A 12,378-nucleotide genomic window follows, 5' to 3' on the forward strand; every position below is an offset into this window, starting at 1 on the left:
TTTGGTAATTTTCCAATTGTGCATTGACATTGGGTCCCTCTTAGAGTCCAGGAGCAGAGCACCAGCTTCCTGTAATGCCCCAAAATCATCCTAGACATGCTAGGCATAGTTTGGATTCATTAACTCCATTCATTTCAGTTTAGATGAGTGGCAGAGAGGGAGAGAGGCAATCCTCAGGTATGTTTTTATTTTTTTTATTCATTGAGTCAAATCTATGTTATTCTTATTGAGTATCTACTAGTGCACCGAAGTGTTAATTTTTATCTTAGTCACTAATTATTTTTAACATTTTTACTCATGGTTAATTTTGTGAATATCAGTACTGGCAAATTTGAAATTTTAGAACTTGAAAGCATAGTTGCTATTGAATAAACACTGGGTGGTTGTTCCTCCAGATAGTCTTGAGGGTGGATGCTCAGCTAGTAGATCAGCTGCCTCAGGGCTTATAAATGTTATAGGGCAAGAACAGTGAAAAGAAGTGAGTGAAGATGAAACTGTCTTGTTCACATTTTCATCTGTTATTTAAGAGCATACGCTACAGCAAACTGTACTGTTCCTCAGGTTAATTCTCACTTTATCTACCATTATTCTAAACCAATGGACATTAGTTTTTTAAAGAATGACGATCATTTAATCCTTCATGCTTAACGATTTAAATATTTGCCAATTGCTCTAATCCCCGTATTATTGATGTTGCACTTATGTTCCGTTTTTTTTGTTCTGCTTTATTGCTGCTTTGATAATTAAACAAGCTAATTAAACAAATATTCGTTATAAAAGATTCCATCACAGTACAGTCAAAATATTTCTCCAAACACATATGTTTATAGCAAACTAACATAAAAGGCACCACCTGTAGAGAACAATGATTCTTAATAGTGATTTCCATGGAATGGCAGCTAGAATTCGGAAAAGGAAAGACTGAAAGGTCTGTGATTTAAAACAAAAGTATCAAATGATTGACACGACAAATCTTTCCCGTCTCCTACTTCAGTTCATCTGCTCTTGATGCATGTGTTGCATGTGAATACGACCATTACATTTTCTCCTCCTCCCTTTAATAAACTTGAATCAACAAAATATCTGGTACCCATTCCCAAATCTGCATCAAATTTCAGATCGTCCATCGTCCCTATATTTGGTGATCTCTGTTGGTCGAACCTTGAGCTGTCAATACCTCAACTACTAGAAATCCCTCCTAAAATCTTGCACTCCATTCCACTTTCCTTTAAGATGCTCCAAAAAAGATATTATCCTCCAACTTGGCTTTTGATCTTTTACCCTAAAATTATCTTCTGTAGTTAGATAAATCAAACTTCTCCTTGATATTTGTTCCTGACATTTGGCTAGATTAGGAAACTCAAAAGAGCAAACAATTTGGTTCTTTATTTAAAAAAAGAAAAAGTGAGTTGTAATCTGTCAAATTTTCCTTTCAAACACGCTGCCTTTTCATGTATGAAATGTCAATATTAGATCAGAAAATTTACAAGATCTAAAAAGATATACAGTGCCATCCATAATGTTTGGGACAAAGACCCATCATTTATTTATTAGCCTCTGTACTCCACAATTTGAGATTTGTAATAGAAAAAAATCAAATGTGGTTAAAGTGCACATTGTCAGATTTTAATAAAGCCCATTTTTATACATTTTGGTTTCACCATGTAGAAATTACAGCAATATCTATACATAGTCCCCCAATATCAGGTCACCATAATGTTTGGGACACAGAAATGTAATGTAAATGAAAGTAGTCATGTTTAGTATTTTGGTGCATATCCTTTGCATGCAATGACCGCTTGAAGTCTGCGATTCATGGACATCACCAGTTGCTGGGTGTCTTCTCTGGTGATGCTCTGCCAGGCCTGTATTTCAGTCATCTTTAGCTTATGCTTGTTTTGGGGGCTAGTCCCCTTCAGTTTTCTCTTCAGCATATAAAAGGCATGCTCAATTGGGTTCAGATTGGGTGATTGACTTGGCCGCTCAAGAATTGACAATTTTTTAGTTTTGAAAAACTCCTTTGTTGCTTTAGCAGTATGTTTGGGATCATTGTCTTGCTGTAGAATGAACCACCGGCCAATGAGTTTTGAGACATTTGTTTGAACTTGAGCAGATAGGATGTGTCTATACATTTCAGAATTCATTATGCTTCTGCCATCAGCAGTTGTATCATCAAAGAAGATAAGTGAGCCTTCAGCAGCCATACATGCCCAGGCCATAACACCCCCAACACCGTGTTTCACAGATGAGGTGCTTTGGATCATTTCCTTCTCTCCTCCATACTTTGCTCTTGTCATCTGTTACTCTTCGTCTCATCTGTCCACAAGACCTTTTTCCAGAACTGTGGTTGCTCTTTTAAGTACTTCTTGGCAAACTGTAACCTGGCCATCCAATTTTTGCGGCTAACCAGTTTTTTACATCTTGCAGTGTAGCCTCTGTATTTCCGTGAAGTCTTCTGCGGACAGTGGTCATTGACAAATCCACCTGACTCCTGAAAGGTGTTTCTAATCTGTTGGACGGTTGTTTGGGGATTTTTCTTTATTATGGAGAGAATTCTATCAGCTGTGGAGGTCTTTCTTGGCCTGCCAGTCCCTTTGTGATTAGTAAGCTCATCCGTGCTCTCTTTCTTCTTAATGATGTTCCAAACAGTTGATTTTGGTAAGCCTAAGGTCTGGCTGATGTCTCGATTAACAGTTTTATTCTTGTTTCTCAGTCTCATAATGGCTTCTTTGACTTTCATTGGCACAACTTTGGTCCACATGTTGATAAACAGCAATAAACTTTTCCAAAGGTGATGGAAAGACTGGAGGAAAGACTAGATGCTGAGAGCTCTCTTATACCTGCATTAAGGAAGCATTTAAACACACCTGAGCAATTACAAACATCGTGTCCCAAACATTATGGTGCCCCGAAATGGGGGGACTATGTATAAACACAGCTGTAATTTCTACATGGTGAAACCAAAATGTACAAAAATACTCTTTAATAAAATCTGACAATGTGCACTTTAACCACATGTGATTTTTTTCCTATTACAAATCTCAAATTGTGGAGTACAGAGGCAAATAAATAAATAATGGATCTTTGTCTCAAACATTATGGAGGGCACTGTATGGATAACTTGAGGGAGTGGGAATATTTGGTACAGTGCATAGTAATTTCATTTTCATTGAATCTTGTAGCAAGATATTTTAATCATATCAAACGTTCTCACTCCAGACAATGCTTTATTATTATTAACCCCATTACAGCAGTATTTGGAACAATATCCCAAAGAAAACCTTTTGCTTTTTTGTTTTAATCCTCGTGCTGAATTGCCCAGTTTACAATTAACCCAGTTAGAATTTAGTACTCCATATGAAAGATAAGCTACTTTTTTCCATCCTGAAATAAAGATAATTCATATTTGTAAAAATAGGCTAATACTTAGGCAGAAAGACTTTAATGTGCTTTTGTCTTTTCTGATAATTCTATTATTTAGCAGTTTAAAATAAACCATCAGTTTGCATATGGATTTCTTTCAGTGAAGATATACTTTGAAAAATTGCATCTATAATTGTATTAAATAACCTTGTCCTAGATAACGCATTGGCCCCCCAGTACTGTAGCATCAGGTGCTAAACTAATATTGCACCAAATGGAATTAAGCTTCTTTGCCATTATATTTACTCTTCGCATACTTTGAAATTGGTTACTCTTAACAAACAATTCTAGGGAGCGAATTTGCAACTGTACTACTTTCTTCCCTTCCCTTCCCTTCCCTTACGTTTATTTCATTCATTCATTTATTCCCTGAAAATAAATGGAACAGGCAAACTACAACAGTGCTGCTTTGTCAAGGTTGTGGGAGATCAATCTTTGCAGGCCTAAGACATCATTGCAGGGGTTCATCAGGGCAGTGTGCTAAGCCTAGCTATCTACAGCTGCTTCATAAATAACTTGCCTTCCAAAGTAAGGTCAAGAATAGGTATGCTTATTGATAATTGTGCAATGTTCAATTCAAGTTGGAGCTCCTCAAAATGATGCAGTCCCCACCTGTGTGCAGGTAGACCTGGACAATGTTCAGTTGTGGGCTTATTACTGGCATATGACATTCACATTACAAAAATGTTGGACATTGACCATTTCCAATAAGATAGTCTGACTATTTACCCTTGACATTCGTTGGTAATAACACCACTAAGTCCTCTATCTTCAACATGGACCAAAGCTCGGCTATATAGCTTCTGTGGCTTCATGCGAGAGGATGAGTCTTCTGCAGCAAATCATCAACCTTTCTACCATCTACATGGCACAATGAGAATGATTGTAAATGCTCATGTGCCTGGATGATACAGCTCCAGCAGCATTCAAGCAGCTGGCTAAAGCATTCTGCTTGTTTGGCACTCTGTTCATGACCCTATACCTGTATTCCCCCCACCATCTTAAAAATACACACCCTTTTATTTGAAAGGCCTTACTCTGAGGGAACCTGAGGGCATAGGACAGACATTATGATAACTCGCATTCCATATTGATTTTCATGAGGGGAACCGGCCACTGCTTCCAAAGGCCAAGTTTGGAAGGAGTGAGAACATGTAACCCAGTCCAATGTGATACTAATCTAATATAATGGATGATATCAAACTAGTTCATTTGAGAGTTGACAGCACAAACCTTTACACTGTCATATAAAGTAAGAATCTCAATCTCAGCTGTACTAAGTGCCAACAACAATTGGAAAAACCATGTTTCCCTAGTATTGATTCTCATCACCTACAAGAATATAAAATGGAAAACATGTTATTTAATTTGTTTGCATTACCAAGTGTCAAGGAGTAGTTGAGCAAGGTGGCATATCCTAACCTTCTCAAAGGCTACAGGGGATGGTCAATTAGTATTGGTCCTGCCAGTTCACATCCTGCCAATTAATTTTTAAAATGATTACACTGGAAAAGCATTTAGTGTGTTTTTTTTTAAATAGCCATAACCTATACCTCCATTGGGATGATGGTTTCACCCATTTCAGTCATCGCCCTCAGCTTTTCATCCCCACCAGAAAATCATACTCCTTTGCTTAATCCCAAGTGTATTAAACCTATACTTTTAGTAAAATGTCTATCTCACTCGTATCAGTCTGCCAGGGTCTGGAGATAGATTGCCATGAGAGCTGGTGTTTAAAAAAAAAATACAGCTTGCTAAATGGCAGGTGGTTAACCAGCCTTGCACTGGGAAGTAAGAGGAAATGCCAATAAGAGCCACCTAAGACAAGCATTGCGTTCTTTTTGCTATAAAACCCAGGTTCTCCACTTAATTTTCTCATTCCTGATAGCATGAAAATCAATTTAGTAGTTTATATTGCCATCTCCGCTCAAAGAATTGGTTTCATTTCGTTTAGCATGTTATGTGTCTCAATGAACCCGCACTTTGTCTACTGAATCTGAATGTTTCCTCTACCCAGCTTCTCTCTGTGCATATTTAATTTTTTGTAGTCTTTGTTATATAAAAGCCGATGTTGGTGCCATTTGCAAAGAGGGAGCAAGCAGATATCAGCAGGATTCACAACAGAGATTCATTTGCATGCAACAGTAATTGCATTTGCAGAGCTATGCATGTTATCGTTGTTGCTTGGCATCATGTGCCTTTTATGGATGTCAGATTATGACATTAATTTAGGATTTTGTGTGTATTTATGGTTAAATTAGCATCTTAACAGTATGACTGTTGAATTGAGCAGTGTTGTGCGTTATGAATATTGTGTACATATCAGTGGTTTGCAAAATCATGCATGTTTAGATACCCTTAAATGGAGTTTGGTGTCAGTGTGGCCAAAACGAATATGGAATAGTTTTTATGTCTTGCTGCAGTTCTTAAAATGTCACACTGTTGACACAACAAACTGAAGATGTAAGTATAAGATTTCCTATTTCTAAAAAGTACCACCAAAATATTATAATAAATAACATTTGCACATTGGCTTTTAATAGTAAATAGAACAAATGTGCTCAAATTTGGTCAGTTTCGTGCTGCAAAATACAAGTGAAAGTGAAATCACTGAACCTAATTTTTATTTTAAACTTTGTGATATGATTAGTATTCTGAGATTTTTATTTTTCTGCAGAGAATCTTTATTAAAGAAAGACTTTGAAGACGACAAAAATTCTTTACAGAAATCCATCGCTACTACCAGTGCCTTGATCACAGATAAAGACAAAGAATTAGAGAAACTCAAGAATGAGGTACAAGTTGTTAAAGGTGGCAAAAATTGGAAATATACAAGCAAATGGGGGAAAATTGTTCAAGTACCTGTACTTAAATTGGTCAAAAATAACAGTAGCGATTGTTGACAAATTAGTTTTGTAGATCATCATCCGCATACACAACCAGAAATCCTAGTGAAAATGTTCATAAAAATGAATGATAAGAGTTTCGCAGTCTGACCATGCAGGCCAGGAAACTGATTTCGGGTTGATAGAAATACTTATAGTTCAGTTGACTATATCTTGGTCAGTAATGTTGCTGGTCCTGATATTTACATAAAAAAGGCTTGCACTTGTAATATGGTAGAGAAAGAGGGTACACCCCAAAGCCCTTACATTTTTACAAAGCAATCAGGTTATGATAATCTGCTTTATCTTTTACTGCTGGCAGGCCCAGAATTTAATACACATCCCTAATTGTCCTTAAATTGCCAGTGTCTTGAACTGCTGCAATCCCAGTCCTTGGCTACACTCTCAGTGCTGTTGAAGAAGGTCCAAGGTCCAACGAGCAGCAATGTTTTCCAAGGCTGTGTGGGGTGTAACCTGGAGGAAAACTGCAGATGGTGCTGCTATCGAAGTTGTTAACGGTTATGGGGAGAAGGTCGGAGAATGGGGTTAAAAATAGATCAGCCATGATCAAATGGTGGAGCAGACTCTGGGCCAAATGGCCTAATTCTGCTCCTATATTTTATGATCTTACCATGTACCTGCTGATGGTAGGTTATGCAAGGTTGAATGATTCTGTCAGGAAAGCCAAAAGAGGAATAAGAAGTGCATGTTGTAGATGGGCACATTGCAACCATGCTGCTGTAATATTGGTGGGGGTGAATAGATGGGGCATAGTTTATGATGCCAATCAAACAAGCTGCTTCATCCAGGGTGATGTCTTGCTCTTTGAGTTGGAGTACTACTTTTGCATGCAAGTGGAGAGTATTCCATTACGCACTCCTGATTTGTATCTTGAGATGGTGAGAAAATGTCAGTGTCAGGAGTCATAAAATAACTAATGGAAAGATACAGTATAGGAACATGCCTTCCATCCCATCATGTCCACTCCAATTATCAAACACCTATTTACATTGATCCTACATTCATCTGTTTTATTTTCCCTTCATTTTGAATAACTCCCCTGCTCTCTGATTCTATCACTCGCCTACGCTCCAGGGAAAATTTGCAGTGGCTAACTAGCCTACTTACCTACACGTTTTTGAGATGTCTGAGGAAGCCTGAGGAAACTCGCATGGAGAACATGCGAACTCCGTCATAGACAGCACCCAAAGTCAGGATTGAACCCGGGTCTCTAGCACTGCTTTACTACTTGTGCCTTAGTGACACCACAAAGGAGTGGCCCACTCCAGGAGCTGAGTCACTTGCCTAAGATACTTGATGACTGCTTGCGGGATTGAAAATGCCCTTGCTTCTAAGGCGGGCGGCCATGTATTCTCAAAGTAATATTTTGACGACAGAAGTGGCCTCATTTCAGTTTTTGTTACATCCCTGACAGAACTGTTTTGGGAAATTTAGAATTTCAACTTGATTTCAAGGAGTGGGAGTTAAATCCAGTGTTCCGATTACAGTGTTGTTACAATGACTCTCAGGTCTGACATCCTCCTATAATCTACAGTTTTTCCCCATATGATATCATTAAACAATGTTCAACTGAAAGTTCAAGTAATATAAATTAATGGTACATTATTAAGATATTAATATTCGTATGTTTGAATTTTCACTTCATTGTCATTAATAAAATATACTGAATTAGGTTCAATGGGTGTTATTTAATATGACCGAATAGAATAGAATGCCATTTATTGTCGTTTAAACATACGAGGTTCAAACAAAATAAACAAGTGGAAAGCCAATAAATCTTAATTTTAAAACGCTAAATGAAGGAATCGGTACTGAATGCTGTACTAAGATGTTAATTTCTACGAGTAAGCATGTGATAGCTTTATTGCACCAATGATTCTGAATTTCCTGTCATGTGCTGCATGTCTAGGGAGGTGCCCGAGATACCTTTTTTTTTTTTAAAGGCATTATGGTCATTTTAAATTTTAGTTTAGTGATGCAGCATGGAAACACGGACTTCTTCCCACCAAGTCCGTGTAAACCAATGGTCACCCGTACACTAGTTGTATGTTATCCCAGTTTTACAGGCTACACACTAGAGGCAATTTTCAGAAGTCAATTAACCTACACACCTGCACGTATTTAGAATGTGGGAGGAAACCAGAGCACCCGGGAAAAATGCACACAGTCACAGAGAAAGTACAAATTTGACACAGAAAACATCCGTCAGGATCGAACCTGGGTCACTGGTACTGTTAGGCAGCAACTCTACGGCTGTGCCTCTGCACCGCTCCAATGGTTCTTAATTTCCTGCTGAAACATCCATTTGTGTAATACGGCTTGATTTGCAGATTGCTCTGCTGCGAAGTGAGAATGTCATGGCAAAGAAGTTGCAGTCAGTAGTTCAATCATTGGAATCCGATAAATCAAAACTTGAACAAAAGGTACAGAGTCTGGAGAAGAAAATCAACGATAACCAAAGACAACTTGATAACGTCACATCCTCTCCAGGTAATTAGACCTGTCTTGATATTTTCATATATTATTCAATGGTAGTTTGTGTGATTGTTGGCAGATTAGTCATTTTTGCACTATATCTTTCCAACTACTTTATGAAAATTAGGATTGGATTAGTTAATCAATTTCTCTGTTCACAGTGCCCTCCATAATGTTTGGGACAAAGACATTTATTTATTTGCCTCTGTACTCCACAATTTAAGATTTGTAATAGAAACAATCACATGTGGTTAAAGTGCACATTGTCAGATTTTAATAAAGGCCATTTTTATACATTTTGATTTCACCATGCAGAAATTACAGCAGTGTTTGTACATAATCCCCTATTTCAGGGCACCATAATGTTTGGGACACAGAAATGTCATGTAAATGAAAGTAGTCATGTTTAGTATTTTGTTGCATATTTGCATGCAACGACTGCTTGAAGTCTGCGATTCATGGACGTCACCAGTTGCGGGGTGGCTTCTCTGGTGATGCTCTGCCAGGCCTGTATTTCAGCCATCTTTAGCTTATGCTTGTTTTGGGGGCTAGTCCCCTTCAGTTTTCTCTTCAGCATATAAAAGTCATGCTCAATTGGGTTCAGATCGGGAGATTGACAGCCACTCAAAAATTGACCATTTTTTAGCTTTGGAAAACTCCTTTGTTGCTTTAGCAATATGTTGGGGATCATTGTCTTGCTGTAGAATGAACTGCCGGCCAATGAGTTTTGAGGCATTTGTGAAGCAACTGGTGATGTCCATGAATCGCAGACTTCAAGCAGTCATTGCATGCAAAGAATATGCCACAAAGTACTAAACATGACTACTTTTATTTATATGACATTGCTGTGTCCCAAACATTATGGTGCCCTAAAATGTGCTGGGGAATTTTTAGGGAAGATTGGCTAGTTCTTTCTCCCTTGTAGGGGAGGAAAAGGAAGATTTTTTATCAAGGTGTATGGAATTATAAAGAACTAGAGAACATAGATTTAAGGCAATTGGCAAAAAGATTGGAGAGAAGTTGAGGAAAATGCTGAGGGTGTGCAACTCTGCCTGAATAGGTGCCAGAAAACATGCATTAGATGTTTTATAAATTGGAAGTGCATTTGATATACGATATGAATTGGGAAGTACAATTTGACTGGATACCACTTCAGCTACAAATGATTTTGATTTGTTGAATGGATTCCTTCTGTTATGTAAATTTCTGAGATTGAAGTAGAAAATGTGTTACACAGCGGTCACAAATGAATTAATTAACCTGCTAGATAACACCTCAAAAGAACAGTTTCTCAGAAAATAAAGCAAAGATGCATTTACCTGCCTTTATAGTAAATGGTGCCTGTTTGACCTCGTAATGCCCCAGTCTTGGTTAATAAAATGCCTTTTAAATTATCTCTGTTATCATTGCCCTGAACTATGCAGATGCTGCCTGATTTTATGGGGGTATTTACAGCATTTTCTGTTTTTAATTGAGATTTCCAGTATCAGCAATCTTGCTGATTTGTTGGAAAGCGTTAAAATTACTCCTGAAACAGTGGCATAATCAGCTAAGTTTGTTTTCATGGTGTTGGCTTGGCCACTTAAGATTTCTTCTGTCCTTCGAAGCTTGCCACGGGATCTTTGCATCCATTTGCGAAGGTGTCAGGATTTAAAGTAATATTTCACCACACACTTTACTGCACACAATGTTAGCCTAGATTGTGTGGTGTCACGCTTGAATTTTTTGGCTTGTGTGCAAGAGTAGTGCGACAGAACACGGGCTTAAACCTATTTGAATGTATTACTCCAGACCAGGCATCCTCATACATATGTACTAACAGAGGCTGAGAACTAGCAAAGGCAGAACATGGACCTGAGGGTGATAGACTTCCGTGGTTAGGTTCTTCAGTTCTAAAGTCGCCTGCAGAGCTACAGAGAGGACATGCACCTTTAAAGAAAATGGTCAATGATTTGCACGCCACATCAAGTGATGTCAATAACGGCATTTACGGCAATTGCTCCCAATGTTTTGATGTAGGCAATCTGACTCAGTAGTTCGTAAAAATGTGAACATGTTGTGGATTTGCATGTCATTTTTAAGCTTTCCCTTTTTATTTAAAGATGAACACGTTATCGAAGAGCAAAGGGAAGAAAACGATTCTGCTGAGAGCAAGGTAAATCTATCTTTTTATTAATTTCTCAACATGAATTGAGTTGATTTTAAAAAAAGATTCAAGCAAAAGGAATGATGTATTCAAGCTGTGATCGTAAAGTTAAGCCAAATGTGTGTACATTGAACATCTTGATTTAAGTAACACAAAATTGACAGTCTGCCTGTGATTTGATTTTGTGTTTAAATTTTTGTTTAATTACCGTTTACTTTATCTGTCATTTCTTGATGGCCATTTGCCTCCAGACATCATCTTCCACTGGTGAAGATTAGCAGAAAGGTCACAGACCATTCTGACCCTTGGCACCATTGACGAGAATGACAAAAGAGATGGAACAAAAGGTTGCAGAACTCACTACACCAGTAAAAACATGTGACCTTGGTCCCTGCTTCTGCTGGCATCACTTCTAATAAAACTCTTTGGGGAAAGTTGTAATGATATTTGACATCTAAACTAGTTAAGACAAACCACAATTGTAAGGTTGGATTGGCAAGTAAACCAGATTAAGGACAGTAGATTTCCTTAGTGAATCACTAGTGAATCATGTGGGTTCAAGAGACTGCCAGTTTCTTTGAAATGTTGAATAATATGGATTTGATTACTTTAATTCTTCATTTTATTCCTAAACCATTTGTGAATGTGCTATTTCTATATTTTTTTTAATCTGTCGACAAATGATTGAATCAGTTTTCACCTTTTTGCAGTTTATGGCAAAACTGGTTTACTTTCTAAGAATTACAATATTCTTTGCTTTAGAATTCATTCCCATGAAGCGTAGAAACATTTGCAGAATTTGACTGAGAATCAATTGTAATCTTCAATTTCCAGATGAAATGGATGAATTTATTTCAATCTTTTGTGAAAGGATTAGTAACATATCAGATATGGCTTTTTCCCCCCAGATTTTTTCAAATGTGAGAATAGTTTACTATGGCATTAGTTATTTTTTCTTCTGTGTGCTGTGGAAGGTTTTCTGATCACTGAAGGGCAAGCAATAGATGTCTGTAAATGAAATCAGAGACTGTTTAAAAGGCAGCAAGTGGCTTCCTCTATAAAATGGTTTGCAGCATGATAGTTGACCAAGTAATGGAGCACTAAAATATGTTTCCGATAATCCAACATTATGGTTCATGCTCAAAATTCAGTAACATTTTTGCTTACACTTCCAGATTTATTATTTCAATGAAATTTATAACTTGGTTAAGTTTATGAAACTAGTTTTCTTCATTTTCTTCAAGACCAATGCACTGAAAAACATTGATTATAATTTTGAGTATGCTTTTCCTGAAAATTCCTGTAATTTTCACATTGACTTTTAGCTGGTTGACGAGTTGTTAAATAGTGCTGCACCATGCTAATTGTTTTTCCATTTTGTTTCCCTCATTGATGCTGGCGATGCTTCTGACAAGCAGCAAATGGTTT

The 12,378-nt window shown here is 37.5% G+C and overlaps 1 protein-coding gene across 8 annotated transcripts in view; it reads left to right on the forward strand.

Annotated features, from left to right (window-relative positions):
- The window catches only part of clip1 (CAP-Gly domain containing linker protein 1), a 143,639-nt gene that overhangs the window by 124,346 nt on the left and 6,915 nt on the right, over window positions 1–12,378 (forward strand). For 4 of the 8 annotated variants that reach the window (XM_033043220.1, XM_033043216.1, XM_033043218.1 and 1 more), the window contains 4 exons: window positions 6,101–6,218; window positions 8,660–8,819; window positions 10,907–10,959; window positions 12,369–12,374. In XM_033043220.1, coding sequence (XP_032899111.1) covers window positions 6,101–6,218; window positions 8,660–8,819; window positions 10,907–10,959; window positions 12,369–12,374 — 337 coding nt within the window. The other 4 variants (XM_033043222.1, XM_033043217.1, XM_033043223.1 and 1 more) reach the window with 2 other exon arrangements.

The sequence above is a fragment of the Amblyraja radiata genome, chromosome 25 (genome assembly GCF_010909765.2).
Source record: "Amblyraja radiata isolate CabotCenter1 chromosome 25, sAmbRad1.1.pri, whole genome shotgun sequence".
Taxonomy (NCBI): Eukaryota; Metazoa; Chordata; class Chondrichthyes; order Rajiformes; family Rajidae; genus Amblyraja; species Amblyraja radiata.